Below are 20,902 nucleotides of genomic sequence, written 5' to 3'. Positions count from 1 at the left end.
GGAGTCGGCTCCAACTCATAGTGACTTCATGGATAATAGAATGAAATGTTGGCCAGTCCTGCAACATCCTCACAATCATTGCAGTGTTTGAGTCTGTTGTTACAACCATTGTGTTAATCCATCTCATTGAGAGTCTCTTTCTTTTTTGTTGACCCTCTACTTTACCAAGAATGAATGACCTTCTCCAGTGATTGGTCCCTCCTGATGACGTGTACGAAGTAAACAAGACAAAGTCTAAGGAGCATTCTGCCTGTACTTCCTCCAAGACAGATTTGTTCATTCTGGCAACGCATCGTATAATCAATGTTTTTCGCCAACACACCAAAAAAAACCAAACCCGCTGCCGTCGAGTCGATTCTTACTTATAGCGACCCTATAGGACAGAGTAGAACGGCCCCCATATGGTTTGCAAGGAGCACCTGGTGGATTCGAACTGCTGACCTTTTGGCTAGCAGCCGTAGCTCTTACCACTATGCTACCAGGGCTTCACCAACACCACAATTTAAATGCATCAATACTTCTTCTGTCTTCCTTTTCATTATTCCAGCTTTCACATGCATATGAGGCAATTGAAAATAACTATGGCTTGGGTTGGATGCACCTTAGTCCTCAAAGTGACATCTTTGCTTTTTGAGATTTTGAAGAGGTCTTGATCAGCAGATTTGCCCAGTGCAATGCATCGTTTGATGTCTTTTTTTTTTTTTTTTGGTTCGATTTCTTGACTGCTGCTTCCATCGGTGTTGATAGTGGATCCAAGTAAAATGAATTCCTGATCTAATCAAACCTCCTCATTTCAGAGAGAAAGAAACTCGAGTTGTGAATAACATGCACTGTGCACGAGGGCACCAGAGGGCGGCAAAGTCAGAGCTAGGGCCCAAGCAGACCTCTCGCTCATCAGTGTTCTTTCCACTGACCATGAGTACTCTTTCCATCCTGACAGAGAGAGGTGATCCTAACCTCTGCAGTTGGACAGCCACATTAGCGCAAGTCCGGGCCTCTTTCATTGCTCTTTATGAGATGCAAGCAGCAACTATCCATTCCAGAGTATGCAATTAATGAACTGTTAGACTATAGTCCATTAAATCATTGGGTAGACTGGCTTTAGGAATTGCAATATAGAAAATATCTTTGGCAATACTTCTAAGTCTTCTGCAGGTCATGCTTCTACATTAAAACTCTTCAAATAATTTTATGTATAGATAGTATGAGACCTTATAGCAGTTGAGGTATAAACATCAAAGTTTAGAGTACACATGCAATGAAGTCTACCAGTCTTTGCTCTATACCCAGCCTGTCTAAATTCTAAGCATAATGAACAGTAATATTTTTCATGAGAGAAAACTCCAGCTAGATTTAATTAGCAGTGAGGGAATATTGAGCTTTCACCCAAATGTAGTCTTTGGTCTCAGATTTTACTACCAACGGAATAACCTCCAGCTAACATGCGAACAGGTCCCACAGAGAATAATCAGTGTGCACAAAGTCATTTGCCTGGAGATTCTCAACTAAAGATTTTCATACCCTAATGTGATTCTGCTTATCCTAAGAGAATTTTAATAAAACTAGCATCTCCAATTTTAAAAATAAATGCTTTATGCTATACTTTGGAGGATTTTGGTGATGAGGAAAAGGATAAGAAATTACAGACTTGCTAGCTACCATCAGTTCCAATTCAAAGCGACCTTACGTACAGCAGAATGAAACACTGCCTGGTCCTGCATCATCCTCACAATCGTTATACTTGAACCCACAATTGCAGCCATTGTGTCAGTCCATCTCGTTGAGGGTCTTCCCCTTTTTCACTGACCCTCTACCAAGCATGATGTCCTTCTCCAGGGACGGATCCCTCTTGATAACATGTCCAAAGTATGTGAGATGTAGGCTCGCCATCCTTGCTTCTAAGGAGCATTCTGGTTGTACTTCTTCCAAGACAGATTTGTTCGTTCTTTTGGCAGTCCATGGTATACTCACTATTCTTCACCAACACCATAATTCAAAGGTATCAACTCTTCTTGTCTTCCTTATTCATTGCCCGAATATGAGGCAATTAAAAACACCATGGCTTGGGTCAGGCGCATTTTAGTCTTCAAGGTGACATCTTTACTCTTCATAATTTTAAAGAGGTCTTTTGCAGCAGATTGGCCCAGTGCAATGCGTCTTTTGATTTCTTGACTGCTGCTTCCATGGGTGTTGATTGTGTATCCAAGTAAAGTGAAATCCTTGACAACTTCAATCTTTTCTCCGTTTATCGTGTTGTTGCTTATTGGTCCAGTTGTGAGGATTTTTATTTTCTTTTTGTTGAAGTGTAATCAATACTGAAAGCTAAGGTCTTTGAGCTTCATCAGTAAGTGCTTCAAGTCCTCTTCGCTTCCAGCAAGCGAGGTTGTGTCATCTGCATATCACAGGTTGTTAATGAGTTTTCCTCCAATCCTGATGCCCTGTTCTTCTTCACATAGTCCAGCTTCTTGGATTATTTGCTCAGCGTACAGATTGAATAGATATGGTGAAAGGATACAGCCCTGACAAACACCTCTTCTAACTTTAAACCACAAAGTATCCCCTTGTTCTGTTCAAACGACTGCCTCTAGATCTATGTACAGGTTCCTCATGAGCACAATTAAGTGTTCTCGAATTCCCTTTCTTTGCAATGTTATCCATAATTTGTTAGGATCCACGCAATCGAATGCCTTTGCATAGGCAATAAAACAGCAGATAAACATCTTCCTGGTATTGTCTGCTTCCAGCCAGGATCCATCTGACATCAGCAATGATTTCCTTGGTTCTATTGTCCTTTCCAGAATCCAGCTTGAATTTCTGGCAGTTCCCTGTCGATATACTGCTGCAGTCACTTTTGAATGATCTTCAGCAAAATTTTACTCATGTGCGATATTAATGATATTGTTGGATAATTTCTGCATTCTGTTGGATCACCTTTCTTGGAAATAAGCATAAATATGAATCTCTTCCAGTCGCTTAGCCAGGTAGCTGTTTTCCAAATTTGTTGGCATAGATGTGTGAACACTTCCAGTGCTGCATCCATTTGTTGAAACATCTCAATTGGTATGCCGTCAATTCCTGAAGCCTTGTTTTTCCCCAATGCCTTTTGTGCAGCTCCGGCTTCTTCCTTCAGTAGTGTCAGTTCCTGATCACCTGCTACGTCATGAAATGGTTGAACATCAACAAATTCTTTCTGGTATAGTGACTCTGTGTATTCCTTCCATCTTATTTTGATGCTTCCTGTGCCGTTGATATTTTCCCCATAAAAAATCCTTCAACATTGCAACTTGAGGCTTGAATTTTTTCTTTAGTTCTTTCAGTTTGAGAAATGCCAAATGTGTTCTTCCCTTTTGGTTTTCTATCTCCAGGTCTTTGCACACGTCATAATACTTTGTCTTCTCAAGCCACCCTTTGAAATCTTCTGTTCAGCTCTTTGATTTCAGTTCTTCCTTTTGCTTTAGCTAGTCGACATTCAAGAGTAAGTTTCAGAGTCCCTTGTAACATCCATTTTGGTCTTTTCTTTCTTTCCTGTCCTTTTAACGACCTATTACTTTCTTCATGTATGATGTTCTTGATGTCATCCCACAACTCATCTGGTCTTCAGTCATTAATTTTCAACGTGTCAAATCTGTTCTTGAGATGGTCTCTAAATTCGGGTGGGGTATACTCAAGGTTGTGCTTTGGCTCTTGTGGACTTGTTCTAATTTTCTTGAGTTTCAGCTTGAACTCACATATGAGCAATTGATGGTCTGTTCTCCATTCAGCCCCTGGCCTTGTTCTGACTGATGGTATTGACCTTTTCTACCCTCTCTTTCCACAGATGTAGTCAATTTGATTCCTGTGTATTCCATCTGGGGAGGTCCAGGTGTGTAGTCACTGTTTATGTTGTTAAAAAAAGGTATCTGCAATGAAGAAGTCATTGGTCTTACAAAATTCTATCATGCTATTTCCATGGTTTGTATCACCAAGGCCGTATTTTCCAACTACCAATCCTTCTTCAACTTTTGCATTTCAATCACATGCATCCTGATTGCATGTTCAATCAATTTCAGACTGCAGAAGTTGGTAAAAATCTTCAATTTCCTCATCTTTGGCCTTAGTGGTTGGTGCATAAATTTGAAGAATAATCATATTAACTGGTCTTCCTTGTAGGCATATGGATATTATCCTGTCACTGACAGAGTTGTACTTCAGGATAGGTCTTGAAATGTTCTTTTCAACGATGAATGCAATGCCATTCTTCTTGAAGTTGTCATTCCTGGCATAGTAGACCATATGATTGTCCAATTCAAAATGGCTAATACCAGTCCATTTCAGCTCATTAATGCCTCAGATATTGATGTTATGCATTCCATTTTATTTTTGATGATTTCCAACTTTCCTAGATTCATACTTTGTACATTCCACTTTCCGATTATTAATGGATGTTTGCAGCTGTTTCTTCTCATTTGAGTTGTGCCACATCAGCAAATGAAGGTCTGGAAAGCTTGACTCCGTCCACGTCATTAAGGTCGACTCTCCTTTGAGGAGGCAGCTCTTCCCCAGTCATCTTTTGTGCTCCCTCCAACCTGAGGGGCTCATTTTCTGGCACTGTATCAGACAGTGTTCCTCTAGCATTCATAAGGTTTTCACTGGCTAATTCTTTTCAGAAGTAAACCTCTGGGTCCTTCTTCCTAGTCTTAGTCTAGAAGCTCAGCTGAAACCTGTCTGCCATGGGTGATCCTGCTGGTATTTGAGTACTGGTGGCATAGCCTCCAGCATCACAACAACATGCAAGCCCCCACAGTATGACAAACTGACAGATGTGAGGGGGTACTAACTTACAGGGGTAGAATTAATTCTCTCAGGGTTTTGATGACAGCCTTGGAGGTTTTTATCAAGGTAGTTTTTCTACTGTTTAAGAAACTAAGTTTCTATTAATTTTCAGTTGGGCCGTTATGTCTAACTTAAGGGCTCTTTTCATCCACTCCACTCAAAAAGATGTGAGATTTCCAATGGAGAGATAGAGTCGAATAGAAATGATTTTTGTGAAGTAATGGGATCTAGCGAGAAAAGACGAGGAGGAAATAAAGCAGCACCTATCACAGTTTATTATTCTTTCCCTCTTGAAACACCTCCCTCCCTTGACTTTCGAGACCCACACACTTGCCTAGGTTTTCTCCTTCCTTACAGGCTGCACTTTCTCAGTCATCATTGCTAGACCCTATGTTGGAGGGTCCACCCTTCCCCCACTCAGCCTTCCTACTCCAGCCAGGTTTGAGGAACTGCTTTATACTTCACTGGACCTGCGAAGCGCGTTGTCACTTGCAGGAGCCTTACACTTGTTTTAAACCCAAACGCAAACCCATCACTGTCTAGTTGATGCAGCCCTATAGGACAGAGTAGAACTGTTCCGTAGGGTTTCCCAGGCTGTAATCTCTACGAAAGCAGACTGCTACATCTTTCTCCTACAGAGTGGCTGGTGGGTGTGAACCAGTGACCTTTTGCTTAGCAGCTGAGTGCTTAACCAGTGTGCCACCAGGGCTCCTCTGCACTTGAAGTACCTTCTGTCAATTACACTCTTCCCGCAGTCTTGCCCTTGGCTTGCTTCCTCCCTTCATTCACATCTCTGCTCACATGCTCCTCCTCTTTAGTCCTTCCCTGACCCACCCAATAAAAGAGAACTCCCCACCATTCAGTCTCCATCCCTTTACTCTGCCTCATTTTTCCTTATGGCACTTAGCACTCTCTGACATTAATTTTGATTGGTTTATTATTAGTGCGTTTCTCCTGTTAGCACATAAGCTCCATGAATACAGGGTATTTGTTCACCACTGTAGTCCCACTGCCATGAACAGTGCTAGGCATATAGTAAATGTCAAAGAAATAGTTGTTGAAGGAATTAATGAATAATGCTGTAAAAAAAAAAATTTTTTTTTTTTTTTTTGCTGTAGATATTAGACCTGTCACCATCACTCATTGCCTTTCCCTGAATACATAATATACAGATGGCCATGGTTCAAGCCATTCCTTGGCTATCTAGCCAAAGCTTATGTTGGTTTCACAGCGGTAAAAAATAAGGGAGGCAGGGTCCTTATCACCTAGTACGCACCCTAATATTTTGATGAGGTCAGTATGCACACACAACTAAATTCAGAATATTCAAGTTTGTTTTTCTTGCTTCCCCCCACCCCCCATAATGGGCATGTACTGGGCAAGTCTGGTCAAAAAAATAATAATCAAATCCAGTATAGTGCCTCAGTTTCCCCATTGTAATAGAACGAGATGGAGTCTGCACTTTTCCATTCCCCATAGATCATCTCATCCTCATTCATAATGACACTCATGTGCCTGGATGGCAGCCACATTCTTTTTTGTTACAAATCATCTGAGTCTCTGGGAACACTGACCCCACCTACCGTGCAGGTTGCTGGCCCCTGGGCCACACCTCATTCACTTTTGATAGAAGAACAAAGTGTAACCGTACAAAGAGGGCAAGCTACAAGGCCCTTTTGAAAAACTACTCATCTTCTGTACCAAGTTGTATAGTTTGGAAAAAAAAACCCCAAACCCATTGCTGCTGAGTCAATTCTGACTCATAGCAACCCTGTAGGACAGAATAGAACTGCCCTATAGGGTTTCCAAATTGTAGCTGGTGGATTTGAACTACCTACCTTTTGGTTAGCAGCCGGGCTCTTAACTACTATGTCGGCAATTGGCAAACGTTGACTTATGATCTTAGTAGAATCATCTAGTCTTAGTGGTTCTTAAACCTCATTACTTAGCAGAATCACCTGGGCAGCTTTTAAAAAAATACAGATTCCCAGGTCCCACTCCAGCCTCATAGGTGGGGATAGGGCTCTGGTGTGTGTGTGTGTGTGTGTCTGTGTCTGTGTGTCTGTGTGTCTGTGTCTGTGTGTGTACATACACATACTAAAGCAGATCAGATACATTCCCAGTGGTAATAAGTGCTATGAAGAAGCAAACAAAGGGCAGAAAAATAAGAGTGAAGATGATGGGAAAGGGTTTTCTGAGGAGGTAATGCTTAGTCTGTGATGGGAAGTATTAGAGGAAGAACTTTTTAGGCAGGAAATAGCATGCTGTGTTCATGGAATTAAAAGCAGACCAGTGTGACTGGAACATAGCAAGTGAGTAGGGGAAGAGCTGGGGTGTGGTGAGAGGAAAGGCCACATCATGGTTGCCTTGTAAACAACAGTGATGAGTTTGGGTTTTGTTTTGAGTGCTTAGGTTTTCCTAAGGCTTTTGAGTACTAGGTGGGAATGTATTGTAGCAGAATAAAAGCGGAAGTTGTGAGACCTGAAGGAGGCTGTACTCTCTTCTGGTGATGAATAGGACTAAAGCAGTGACCTGGAAGATGGAGGGAAAGGGGGGCTTTGGGTATAGATTTTAAAGAAGTCAACAGGACTCAGTGACGAGTTGGAAGAGGGGTGAGGGAGAGGACAAGGGAAGCAAGGATGAGGCATGCCAAGGGGCTTCTACTAGAGACAGTATTGGGTGTGGTTGAGTCCTTTCTCTGTAGTGAGACTGCCTTGGGCAAGTTACTTAACCTCTTTGTCCGCCAGTTGCCTCATCTATAAAATGGGGGTTCTGAGGGTACTTCATCATTGGATTGGTGGTGAGATGATATTTGTAAAGCCATTAAAATGGAGCCTGTCACACAGTAAAACACCACATCAGTATTATCGGTGATGTGGATGTGGTGATACATCCAAGGTTACACAGCTGGTCAGCAGCAGGTCCAAATGAGAAGCCAGAGCTTAGCCTCCTAATTTAGTGTAATTTGTGCTACATTGATCTGCCTCCTTTGCTTACCTTTGCTCTTTTTATTTACGGAGACACTTGGTAGGGGGTTTGGTCATCAGGGTACATAATGAGTCTTATTTACCATACGTATAAGTGTTGTACCAAACACAATAAATTATTAGGGTTTTCAGTATAACCTGGAATTCTAGATTGTTTTGGCTATCCATAAAACTGTGCCATTCCAGAGAAAATACTGGGCATGGACGTTGGGAGGATGAGGGTATAGGAAGAGTAATGTTTTACGGGTAGTTTTTAAATACTAAAAGAAATATCTTCCAGAATGTAGCTGTGCTCATGTCCACATGCTTAGGCCGGGCAAGACACTTGAACTTCAACAGGAGACGACATTAAGAGTCCTTAATTCCGTAAGTCATGGGCCAGTGCATGCCAAGAGAAGGAAACGAATAAAGCTAAGAATGTTAGTGTAACTCCACCAGATTGTCAGGTTTCTAGTGAGACATCTCAAAGAAGTGTTTGAAGTACTTCTGTCAGTTTCAACTAAGCTAATTAAAAAAAATTGCTTTTTGTACTGTGCCTTCCCCATGAACCTCTGTGAGTTTAATGAGTGCAATATGTGGGGGAAATCCCATCAGCCTAAGTTCCCATCCCTTCCAAAGTCTGAGAAACATATTTCAGAAGCACATTGTTTCACCTGCAAGGATTTGTCATTTTACTAAACTAGGACTTAAGTCTGTTTTCCATGGCTCTTGTAGGAAGGAATTTCAGAAAAAGGTGAGAGAAAATGCCAACTGGGCCCTTCCTCCCTTGTGTTGACTGTCTGTTTTGTTGCACCTCTATCTCACAGAGCTTGGGGAGGACTGTTCTTCATTACCAGGGAATGTGAGTCATTCCCAACTGGTGTGATTGAGATTCCAAAGCGTTGCTGTATCCGATGGTCTTATTAAATCCAAGTGTCAGTGCAGTCTTTCAGACTGTAGGGGAGAGCTCAGTTGCAGCTGGTGACCTGGTTCTAGTTACCACACAAAGACACTGGCAAGAGCAGTGACCCCCTCAGAGTACCCAGAATCCCACATGGATGGCTGTTACCAACTGTTCCCAGTTTTGGGGGTTTCCTGGTTCATTTCATGGACTTCAGTACATTTCAGGTCCCTGTTTATATCCTAATTTGGGTCTGTATACTTTGGGGGAAATGTTCTGGTGTCTGTAGATAGGCTAGTGCCAAGATTAGCCTAGCGTTTGGAGGGTCCCTAGTTGCAGATTGACTCAGCCCTAGCAGTGTTAACTGTGCCAATTCCAGGATCTAGCAAGACACTACCCATTCTCAGCTTGACCCCAACCAAAACAAAATAAAACATCAACTAGAGAGGGGAGGAGACTATAGATGTTGCCAGAAATTAGTTTACTTTGTCTCTTCTTTCTCCTAGAGTGTTTCACAGCCAATGGTGTGGATTATAGGGGAACACAGAACTGGACAGCGCTGCACGGTGGGAAGCCATGTCTGTTCTGGAACGAGACTTTCCAGCATCCATACAACACTCTGAAATACCCCAACGGGGAGGGGGGCTTGGGCGAACATAACTATTGCAGGTAAGATGGGGCCACTCAGGACTTAAAAAAATCTCTGGTCTCTTCTTCTAGCCCCTTATAGTCTGCTCACAACTAGGGAGAACTTCTTTGTGTCCTTTGGCCAACTCCAAAGGCCTTTCTTATCAGTATTTTAAAAATCTTTCTCCTACACCTTATACACACACACAATCTACCACTCTTTTCAACTTAGGCTGCTTTTATACTGGCTTTCAGAGCTCTGCCGTCCTGTCTGATCATTACATGTCTCTTTGAGAGAATTTTCTTAGTTGGCTCTTCCACTGGGAGACAGTACACACACAGAGAGCTTCCTGAGTGCCGTGAATGCGGTGGTCAAATGTCACCGTCTGTGACCCAAGCCGCCCTCTGTTTCTGAGCAAAGGAGGCTGCCCTACATTCCCCACCTCCTGCCAGCTCAGCATAACCATGCTCTATGAGCAGCTGTATTCTTCAGATTTGTGTTCTTTACTTCTTCTCACTAGGCTAGGGGGTTCTTTGTCTACACCTCTCGCCTAAATCTAGCAGGGGCTTAGAGTGCATAAAATGTTGCATATTCATGATTTTACGAGCGGATGATCTATGGTTCTAATCAGATTCTCACAGTTATGCTTGAGCTAAAACAAGTTAAGAATCACTGACCTGTAGGGATCAGAACCAAGATTCTAAGTACTTTTTTAGTTATTTATTCCCAAGATCCTGATAATGTGAGTCATGGCTCAATAATTTGTCGAATTTGATTATTATTAGGACAGGTGCAAAGGCAGCCTCTTAAGTCATTGGAACAGGGAAGGGGGATCACTGCAGTACACTCAACACTGTGTCCCCCAGTTCTACGGGGACCTTAGAATCTCAGCCGTTGCACTGTGGACACAGCTGAGCCAACATATACCTGCATTGCATGGGCCACACTGTTTACCTTCTGCTTTGCCTACATACCTTTGCTAATACTCCAGGACCCTTGAGATTGTCTTGAAGTCACCAGACTTAGAGTCCATGGTGTCTTTATCCCTGTACCTTCAGTTCTTAATTTCACCTGTGTCCTAACTTGCATTCCCCCGTAGTTGGGCATCCCCCCGTAGTTGGACATTGCCCATAGTTGTCATTGCATAATTTTTTAGTTTGTCATGATAAAAGTCTTAAAAGCTCTTGTGACAAATTCCCAAACACTGGAGAGATATATAATTGAAAAAGTTAAAACCCCCCACTTCACCTCTTTTTCCCAAAATTTCCTTGATCAACTCCCACTTCTCATAGGTAACAATTTGGTACATATCCTACTTGACATTTTGTTATCTTTTGTATTTTGTTGTTAAAGTTACACATGCTCACTAGATAATTCTTTTGTGTTTTACTTTCAAAGTTATACATGTTCGTTTAAAACATTTTGCATAAGTCAGAAAATTAGCCCCATTCCATTTCTGGCTTAGTTCCTCCCCCAATATTTCCATTCATTAGATTAGTTGGGTTGGGAAGAGTGTTTAGAAAGAGAAATGGGTGCTTGTTTTTTGTTTTTATGTAGTTACTTCTTGTTCTAAAGTGTTCCTTAGTAGCAGGCTGTGGTTATGTTTATTGCTCTATTGCTGTCTATCAAGCAAGTCTTCTCAGAAGAGTTCCTGCTTTTAAGTCTGACTTTAAGGTAAATTTGAAATTTCCAATGAGATTTAATTTATATGAAAAAAAAAAAAACTTTTTTTCTTATATATTAGCACCAAGTTCTACACATAGGCTCCCAGAAACCCACCAGTAAATACCCATTAAGAGTGCAGTGAGAGTCAGGGGCAACCATTTTCTTCCCTGTCTGCATCCCTCTCCTTTGATTTGATGGAATGTACCAGACCTGAACTACTGGTTTATGCTGAAATTGTTATTATCACATCAGAGAGCCCGGGGCCTTTTTGTTTTAGCCCTGCAGTGAGGTCAAAGATGAATTTGCTCATTCTTTATTAAGCTATTCTGATGCCTTTCAGAATGGTTGTGACATTGATAACAAACAGTTGTTTTCTAAGGGCTTTACCAAATAATACATCAAAGCTGAACACTGAATAGAGAGAAGAAAATGACAGTGAAATGCTGTTTAAAGAAAGGCTTTGTATAAATTCTCCTACTTTGATTTTGCAGCCGACACCTGACACCATGTTTGTCTTGTGCCATTTTTTCAGACCCATCACATTTGAGATGTCTGAGGGATGGCAAGTGATGGGAAAGCACTTCTCTGAGCTCGATGTATCTGGATTAGAGTGTAAGGCAGAAACAGGGAAGAGCAGAGTTGGCCCTGGCACCTGCCTTTGGGCACAAGGAATAAAAGGACCCTTTGTGCTTCAGGGAGGCTTATCGTCTTGGCCACACAATAGGCGGATCCCTCTCAGGCCTGATAGGGGTTGATCCAAAGCTCCCAGCTGCAACTTCTTTATGCCCATTTCCGGCCTAACCAGAGTATCAGGTTTCCAGTGTTCTGAGTCCAAATAAAGGGAGCTTGGAAAACGATGAAGAGGCAAGGCTTTTCTGTGTGCCCAGTAGCCCCTGCCACTTTTTGGTCTGCATCCACAGTGGTGCCCCATTATTGTCAGGATGTCTCTGAACTGAAAAGGCCTTCAAGGGCTTTTATTCCAAGCCATTATCTGTTAGAAATGTGAAATAAATCTTTTTAAAATGCTATCTTGATATCAGAAATTGGTATGGGGATTACAGGACTGTAGGTCCCAATTGAAACTTTGTTAGAGTTTTCTTCTGAATTCTCTGAGGAGTCAGTGTTTTGAGGAAGGATTAGAGCCCATTTCTATCAAACATGAATTGTCCAGCCCAGTCCTGGTGAAAGGTTGTCAGTGGAGTCTGTATCATATGCATTTTATTTTATTGCTTAAGTAACCCTTTAAAATTGACAAGGAGCCCTGGTGGCACAGCAGTTAAGGGCTAGGCTGCTAACCAAAAGGTCCATGGTTTGAACCCACCCTGCGGTTCTGCAGGATAAAGAACTGGTGATCTGCTGTTGTAAAGATTACAGCCTAGAAAACTGTATGGGGAAGTTCTACTCTGTCACGTGGGGTCGCTATGAGTCAGAGCTGACTAGACAGCAACAGGTCCAACTTGGTTTAGTTTTTAAAAATTACAAAAATGCGAAGTATGCTGTAGAGGAGAAAGAAAATAAAGAAACCAGAAAAGAAAAAAATTAAAATCACTATTAGTCCCATCATCTAGAGATAAATATTTCTAAGTATGAATCTAGGAAAATTGGAAGTTGTCAAAAATGAAGCGGAACACATAAAGATCAATATGCTAGGTATTAGTGAGCTGAAATGGACTGGTATTGGCCATTTTGAACCAGACAATCTATTATGCTATTATACTGGGAATGAAAAATTGAAGAAAAATGGTGTTACATTCATCGTCAGAAGAGAACATTTAATGATCTAGCCTGAAGTACAACACTGTCAGTGATAGGATAGTGTCCATATGCCTACAAGGAAGACCAGTTAATAAAGCTATTATTCGAATTTACACACCAACCACTAAGGCCAAAGATGAAGAAATTGAAGATTCTTACCAATTTCTGCAGTCTGAAATTGATCAAACATGCAGTCAAGATGCATTGATAATTACTGGTGATTGGAATGCAAAAGTTGGAAATGAAGAAGAAAAATCGATAGTTGGAAAATATGGCCTACATGACAGAAATGACGCCAGAGACTGCACGATAAAATTTTGCAAGACCGATGGCTTATTCATTGCAAATAACTTTTTGCAACAGTATAAACAAAGACTGTACCTCATTGGATGACATACACAGAAATTAAATTGACTACATCTGAGGAAATAATTCAAAGAGCTGGCCTATATGAAGAAGAACGGAGCATCAGGATTGGAGGAAGACTTATTAATAACTTGTGATATGCAGATGACACAGCCTTGCTTGCTCAGCTCGAAGAGGACTTGAAGCACTTACTGATGAAGATCAAAGACCGCAGCCTTCAGTGTGGATTACACCTCAACATAAAGAAAGTAAAAATCCTTACAAGTGGACCAATAAGCAACATCATGGTAAACAGAGAAAAGATCAAAGTTGTGAAGGATTTCATTTTACTTGGGTCAACAGTCAACACCCATGGAAGCAGCAGTCAATAAATCAAGCGACGCATTGCACTGGGCAAATCCGCTGCAAAAGACCTCTTTAAAGTGTTAAAAAGCAAAGATGTCACTTTAAGGACTAAAGTGCACCTGACCCAAGCCATGTTATTTTCAATTCCCTCATATGCATGTGAAAGCTGGATAATGAATAAGGAAGACGGAAGAAGCATTGATGCCTTTGAATTGTGATGTTGGGGAAGAGTATTGAATATACCATGGACTATCAGAAGAGTCAGTACTACCAAAAGGATCGGTAGTTGGAAAATATGGCCACGGTGATAGAAATGATGCCAGAGATCGCATGATAGAATTTTGCAAGACCGATGACTTCTTCATTGCAGATACCTTTTTTTAACAACATAAACAGTGACTACACACCTGGACCTCCCCAGATGGAATACACATGAATCAAACTGACTACATCTGTGGAAAGAGAGGGTAGAAAAGGTCAATACCATCAGTCAGAACAAGGCCAGGGGCTGAATGGAGAACAGACCATCAATTGCTCATATGTGAGTTCAAGTTGAAACTCAAGAAAATTAGAACAAGTCCACAAGAGCCAAAGTACCATCTTGAGTATATCCTACCTGAATTTAGAAACCATCTCAAGAATAGATTTGATGCGTTGAACACCAAAGACCAGATGAGTTGTGGAATGACATCAAAGATGTCATACATGAAGAAAGGAAGAGGTCATTAAAAAGACAAAAGAAAGAAAAGACCAAAATGGGTGCCAGAAGAGACTCTGAAACTTGCTCTTGAACATCGAGCAGCTAAAGCAAAAGGAAGAAATGGTAAAGTAAAAGAACTGAAGATTTCAAAGGGTGGCTCGAGAAGACAGTATTATAATGACATGTGCAAAGAGCTGGAGATAGGCAACCAGAAGGGAGGAACACCCTCGGCATTTCTTAAGCTGAAAGAACTGAAGAGAAAATTCAGCCTTGAGTTGTAACAATGAAGAATTCTATGGGAAAAATATTAAACGACGCAGGAAGCGTCAAAAGAAGATCAAAGAAATACACCGTCATTATAGCAAAAATAACTGGTCATCATTCAGCCATTTCAGGAGGTAGCATATGATCAGGAACCGATGGTGCTGAAGGAAGAAATCCAAGCTGCACTGAAGGCATTGGTGAAAAACAAGGCTCCAGGAATTGGTGAAATATCAATTGAAATGTTTCAACAAAGGGTTACAGTGCTGGAAGTGCTCACTCGTCTGTGCCAAGAAATTTGGAAGACAGCTACCTGGCAAAATGGCTGGAAGAGATTCATATTTATGCCTGTTCCCAAGAAAGGTGATCCAACCAAATTCGGAAATTATCGACCAGTATCATAAATATCACATGCAAGCAAAATTTTGCTGAAGATAATTCAAAAGTGGCTACAGCAGTATATTGACAGAGAACTGCCAGAAATTCAGGCCGGATTCAGAAGAGGATGTGTAACAAGGGATACCATTGCTGATGTCAGATGGATTGTGGCTGAAAGCAGAGAATACAAAAGGATGTTTACCTGGGTTTTGTTGACTATGCAAAGGCATTCGACTGTGTGGATCATAATAAATAATGGATAACATTGTGAAGAATGAGAATTCCAGAACACTTAATTGTGCTCATGAGGAACTTTTACATAGATCAAGAGGCAGTTGTTCAGACAGAACAAGGTTTAAAGTCAGGAAAGGTGTGCTTCAGGGTTGTATCCTTTCTCCATACTTATTCAGTCTGTGTGCTGAGCAAATAATCTGAGAAGCTGTACTATATGAAGAAGAACGGGGCATCAGGATTGGAGGAAAACTCATTAACAACCTGTGATATGCAGATGACACAACCTTGCTTGCTGGAAGTGAAGAGGACTTGAAGCACTTACTAATGAAGGTCAAAGACCACAGCCTTCAGTATGGATTATACCTTAACATAAAGAAAACAAAAATCGTCATAACTGGACCAATAAGCAACATCATGATAAACAGAGAAAAGATTAAAGTTGTCAAGGATTTCATTTTACTTGGATCCACAATCAACACCCATGGAAGCAGCAGTCAAGAAATCAAATGAGGCATTGCATTGGGCAAATTTGCTGTAAAGGACCTCTTTAAAGTGTTGAAAAGCAAAGATGCCACCTTGAAGACTAAGGTGCGCCTGACCCAAGCTGTAGTAATTTCAATCACATCATATGCTTGTGAAAGCTGGACAATGAATAAGGAAGACTGAAGAACTGATGCCTTTGAATTGTGATGTTGGCGAAGAGTATTAAGTATACCATGGAGTGCTAAAAGAACAAAAAATCTGCCTTGGAAGAAGTACAACCAGAATGCTCCTTAGAAGTAAGGATGGCGAGACTGCGTCTTACATACTCTGGACGTGTTATCAGGAGGGATCAGTCCCTGGAGAAGGACATCATGCTTGGTAAAGTACAGGGTCGGTGGAAAAGAGGAAGATCCTCAACGAGATGGATTGACACACTGGCTGCAAAAATGGGCTCAAGCATAACAACAATTGTGAGCATGGCGCAGGACTGGGCAGTGTTTTGTTCTGTGATACATAGGGTCACTATGAGTCAGAACTGACTTGATGGCACCTAACGACACCACCACCACCAAAAGAATGAACAACTCTGTCTTGGAAGAAGTACAGCCAGAATGCTCCTTGAAAGCAAGGATAGCCAGACTTCATCTCATGTACTTTGGACATGTTAACAGGAGGGGCCAGTCACCAAAGAAGGACATCATGCTTGGTATAAGTAGAGGGCAGCAAAAGAGAAGACCCTCAATGAGATGGATTCACACAGTGGCTGCAAAATGGGCTTAAGCATAGCAACAATTGTGAGGTTGGCCCAGGACGGGGCAGTGTTTTGTTCTGTTGTACGTAGGGTTGCAATGAGTTGGAACTGATTGAAAGGCACTTAACAACAACCACGTAAGTATTTAATATGAGGGATTAATGGGGTCTGTCATCCATGGTGTGTTATAATTGCCTTTAAAAAAAAACCTATTAAGACATTGTAAATACCTTTCTATATTAATGGAGTTGCTGGGGTGGTGCAAACTATTAATGTACTCTGCTGCTAACTGAAAGGTTGGAGGTTGAAGTCTACCCAGATGCATCTCAGAAGAAAGAACTGGTGTTCTAGTTCTGAAAAATCATCCATTGAAAACCCTATGGAATACCCTGTCCGGAGCAAGGTTAGAATGAGGAAAACCAAAGACACAAGGGAAAGATTAGTCCAAAGGACTAATGGACCACAACTACCACAACCTCCACCAGACTGAGTCCAGCACAACTAGATGGTGCCTGGCTACCACCACCAATTGCTCTGACAGAGATCACAATAGAGGGTTCCAGACAGAGCTGGAGAAAAATGTAAAACAAAATTTAAAGTCACAAAAAAAGACCAGGCTTACTGGTCTGACAGAGACTGGAGAAACCCCAAGAGTATGGTCTCCGGACACCTTTTTAACTCAGAACTTGAGTCACTCCTGAGGTTCACCTTTCAGCCAGAGATTAGCCAGGCCCATAAAACAAACAATAATACATGAAGTTCAACCATGTATACAAGACCAAATGGGCACACCAGCCCAGGGGCAAGGACGAGAAGGCAGGAGGGGACAGGAAAGCTGAAGAATGGAAATGGAGAACCCAGGGTAGAGAAGGGGCGAGTGTTAACCTGCCCAGGATTGGTGACCAATGTCACGAAACAATGTGTGTATTAATTGTTTAATGAGAAACTAATTTTCTCTGTAAACCTTCATCTAAATTACAATAAAAAAAAGAAAACTAAATAAAACTGTAAAAAAAGAAAGAAAGAAAAAAGGCCCTATGAAGCACAGTTCTACTCTGACACACATGGGTCGCCATGAGTCAGAATCAATTTGATGACAACTGTTTGCTCTTTTGTTTCCATGTTAATACAAACACGTATTAACATTCGTTTTTTTAAAAATAATTTTTATTGTGCTTTAAGTGAAAGTATACAAATCAAGTCAGTCTCTCACACAAAAACCCATATACACCTTGCTACACACTCCCAATTACTCTCCCCCCCTTTTTTTTTTTTTTAATGGGACAGCCTGCTCTCTCCCTCCACTCTCTCTTTTCACGTCCTTTTTGCCAGCTTCTAACCCCCTCCACCCTCTCATCTCCCCTCCAGGCAGGAGATGCCAACATAGTCTCAAGTGTCCACCTGATCCAAGAAGCTCACTCCTCACTTAACATTCCTTTTTACTGAATGCCCAGCTTCTTTTGTATGGATATACCATATATATTTAATTAATCCTTGATTGTTAGGTATTTGTTGTTTCCAACTTTTTTATACTATAAAAATGCTTTGGCAACACCTTTGTAAGTAAAGACTTCTTCAGAATAAATTCCTAAAGAGGAAATTGCTGGGTAAAAGGTTTGCACATTTTTAGGGCCTTTGATTCTAATTACGAAATCACTACCTGGCCTTTTGTGTCAGTTCACATTCTCATCATTGGTATGTGAGAACACCTGTGCCCTCTGAGGGTGGCATCCCAATGTTCACACTCAAGGTGCCAGTGCTATTTGCCATGATTTGCTTGGTGGTCAGTTGTCCTAATTACACTGCAGTAAATTTTTGTAAACCTGTATCACCTTTGGAAGCCCTGGTAGTGTAGTGATTAAGTGCTATGGCTGCTAACCAAAAGGTCGATGATTCAAATCAACCATGCGGTCCTTGGAAACTCTATGGGGCAGTTCTGCTCTGTCCTGTAGGGTTGCTATGAGTCGGAATTGACTCGACGGCAATGGATTTTTTGGTTTTTTTATGTCACCTTTGCCCACTTCCTTCTCAAACTCTGGAATATGTGTCAGAAGGGAAAGGTTTGTTATTGTAGTATTGCCATTTTTCCCTTCTTGAAAAGAGACAGCGCTGAAATGGATGCCAGTCATGAGAAATAACTTGGAAGGTGAAGTGTTCCATTTCTGTGAAACTGCAAAGCAACAAGCCAGTTGACCTAAAATGCCAGAAATGTTACTGGTTGTGTCCTTTTCCCCAACAGAAACCCAGATGGAGATGTGAGCCCCTGGTGCTATGTGGCTGAGCATGAAGATGGTGTCTACTGGAAGTACTGCGAGATACCTGCTTGCCAAAGTAAGACTATATATGATACATGATCTGAACACTAGGAGTGCAGAATGGAAGTCCACTGTCCAGCTGAGATAGTTCAGGCAGATGGATTTCCGAAAGCAGGTGAAGGGAGAAGCCATCACTTCTCTTATTGGGCTTTTCAGGAATAGGAATGCCTGGTTCCCTCAGTACCTCATTCCCTTGCTGGGTAAACCTAACCAGAATTCATACTTTAATTTCCTTTCACAGATTCTTTCACGGATACAGAGGACAGCAGGTCAGTAGCAGGCTAGAAAAGAAAACGTACCTTGTGCTTTTTGGAATGAGTAAAGACTCTATTTATAGACAGTTAAGCTGATTGCTATTATTTGAATTGGGATGTGCCGCCTGAAAAAAATGATATTGAGTAAATACCTGATTAAATACCATACAAAGCCAATATTATAGTTCTTTTCCCCACATTAGCATAAAGGTATTCTAATATTTTATTTTATTTATGATAATAACTCACATCTTTCACCTCCCTGGAGCCCTGGTGACACAGTGGCTAAAAGCTCAGCTGCTAACCAAAAGCTCAGCAGTTTGAATCCATCAGCCTCTCCTTAGAAACCCTATGGGGCAATTCTAGTATGTCCTGTAGGGTTGCTAAGAGTTGGAACTGCCTCTATGACAACGGGTTTGGTTTTGGGTTTTGTACCTCTCTACTACTGAAAAACCCGGTTTTTTCAGTCTTTTATTAGAAGACCTGTTTTCTGTTTCATTCTTTCATTCTTGTATTAAGTGTTTATTATATGCAAGATAAGAAAGGCAAAAAGATACCCCAGCCCTCTGGGAGTGTATTGTCTAGGAAGGAACCCTAGAAGGATACTTTAAAACAAGGTAGAAACTATTGTAGAAAGCTTTTACAGAAAGTTTAAATTTCAGAAACCAAAACTAAACTTAGCACTGTAAGGAATTTACTAATTAGTGTTTATAATGGCTTTTTAAATATGCCAGAGGAGCAGGGTTTCTCAGTATCTAGAGCTGAAGAAAAGGTCAGTTCGTTCACCATTATTCTGCCTGGCTTATTCTTTATTTGCCAAACCTACATCTTGTCCTGCCCCCTTCTCACTCCTCACTTAGGTCAGGAAGTTTGTGTATGTGGAATGGTATGGAGATTCAGGTGGGACCTGGGGCCCCTGTCCACTCATGCCCAGAATAGCAGTCTGAATCCTGATGCCTCCAGGGGAAAGTGCTGCCGGCCCGATGCTTACCTTTCATAATGAAACTCCCAACTGTCACCACTGCCTGACAGCTAGGCTTCAGCTTCCCTATCCTTCTTGCTTGACTGTGTCTTAATTCAGTCACAAAATTGAGAAAACTGTGAAGACCAGCGGAGTGGGCTTTTGTTCAGTCTACTTAGTTAAAATTTTAAAATAAAAAGCGTCTCATTTGGCTCTCATTATGTAAAGGAGAAAGGCAAGGGGGGAGGAAAGCAGATTTTCCTCGGTCCATTTGTTGTGTACAAAGATAGCCTTTTAGTACTAGCCTATGTCGTTCTCTCAGGGATGCTGAAGAGGGGATTTCAGTCTGGCTACTTTTATTTGGAAAGATCATCCTCTTCAGCTTGCATTTATAAAATATAATATGGGCCAATAGAAGCTGATTCCTGTGGTCCTTGACTCTAGGCTACAGAAGAGAGAATTACAGCAAAATGGTACAAACCCCTCCAATGTGTAATATTTGTCTGATATATCTCACTGTTCCAAATAAACAAAAAACCAAACCCACTGTTGTCGAGTCAATTCCGACTCGTAGCGACCCTGGAGGACAGAGTAGAACTGCCTCATGGGATTTCCAAGGTTGTAATCTTTACGGGAACAGACTGCCACATCTTTCTCCCAAGCAGTGGCTGGTGGGTTCAAACCTCCATCCTTTCAGTTAGCAGCCAGATGCTTAACCACTGCACCACCAGGACTGTTTGTTCCAAATAAGAGAAATTAAATATTATTTCCATGTCTGACAACACTTTTGATAACCTTCTCAATGCTCCTACTAAAGTTGACCTTGAACTGGTCTAGGGAGGGAGACTTGCAGAAGCTGGGAACAAGAATTTGAGAATACTTGGTTTGGGGGAAGTGAGCAGTGTCTGGCTTTGGTGCTTTGGGGAATCTTTCAGTCTGCCCCATGGGCACCAGGGCTCCACATCAGGCCCAGCCTCAGACGTTGAGTCTGGCAGAACATTGTGCTTCGGGTACATCTGACTAACATGGTTGAGAAAAGCTCTTGGGCCGTCTGCAGCAAGAGGCCTTGGTAGTTGACCAAAGGATCCAGCTGAGATACAGCCTGCCTATTTTAAGCCACTTTTGCC

At 41.6% G+C, this 20,902-nt stretch overlaps 1 protein-coding gene across 1 annotated transcript in view; it reads left to right on the top strand.

Annotated features, from left to right (window-relative positions):
• KREMEN1 (kringle containing transmembrane protein 1) overlaps positions 1 to 20,902 on the top strand; it is a 98,534-nt gene that overhangs the window by 13,564 nt on the left and 64,068 nt on the right. The window contains exons 2-3 of the mRNA XM_064271926.1: positions 9,186 to 9,348; positions 18,485 to 18,576. Of these exons, the coding sequence (XP_064127996.1) occupies positions 9,186 to 9,348; positions 18,485 to 18,576 (255 nt within the window). The remainder of the gene's footprint in view (positions 1 to 9,185; positions 9,349 to 18,484; positions 18,577 to 20,902) is intronic.

Source organism: Loxodonta africana, chromosome 19 (assembly GCF_030014295.1).
Source record: "Loxodonta africana isolate mLoxAfr1 chromosome 19, mLoxAfr1.hap2, whole genome shotgun sequence".
NCBI classification, from domain to species: Eukaryota; Metazoa; Chordata; class Mammalia; order Proboscidea; family Elephantidae; genus Loxodonta; species Loxodonta africana.
The sequence above is the reverse complement of the archived record's forward strand: the minus strand, read 5'-3'. Positions and strand labels throughout refer to the sequence as shown.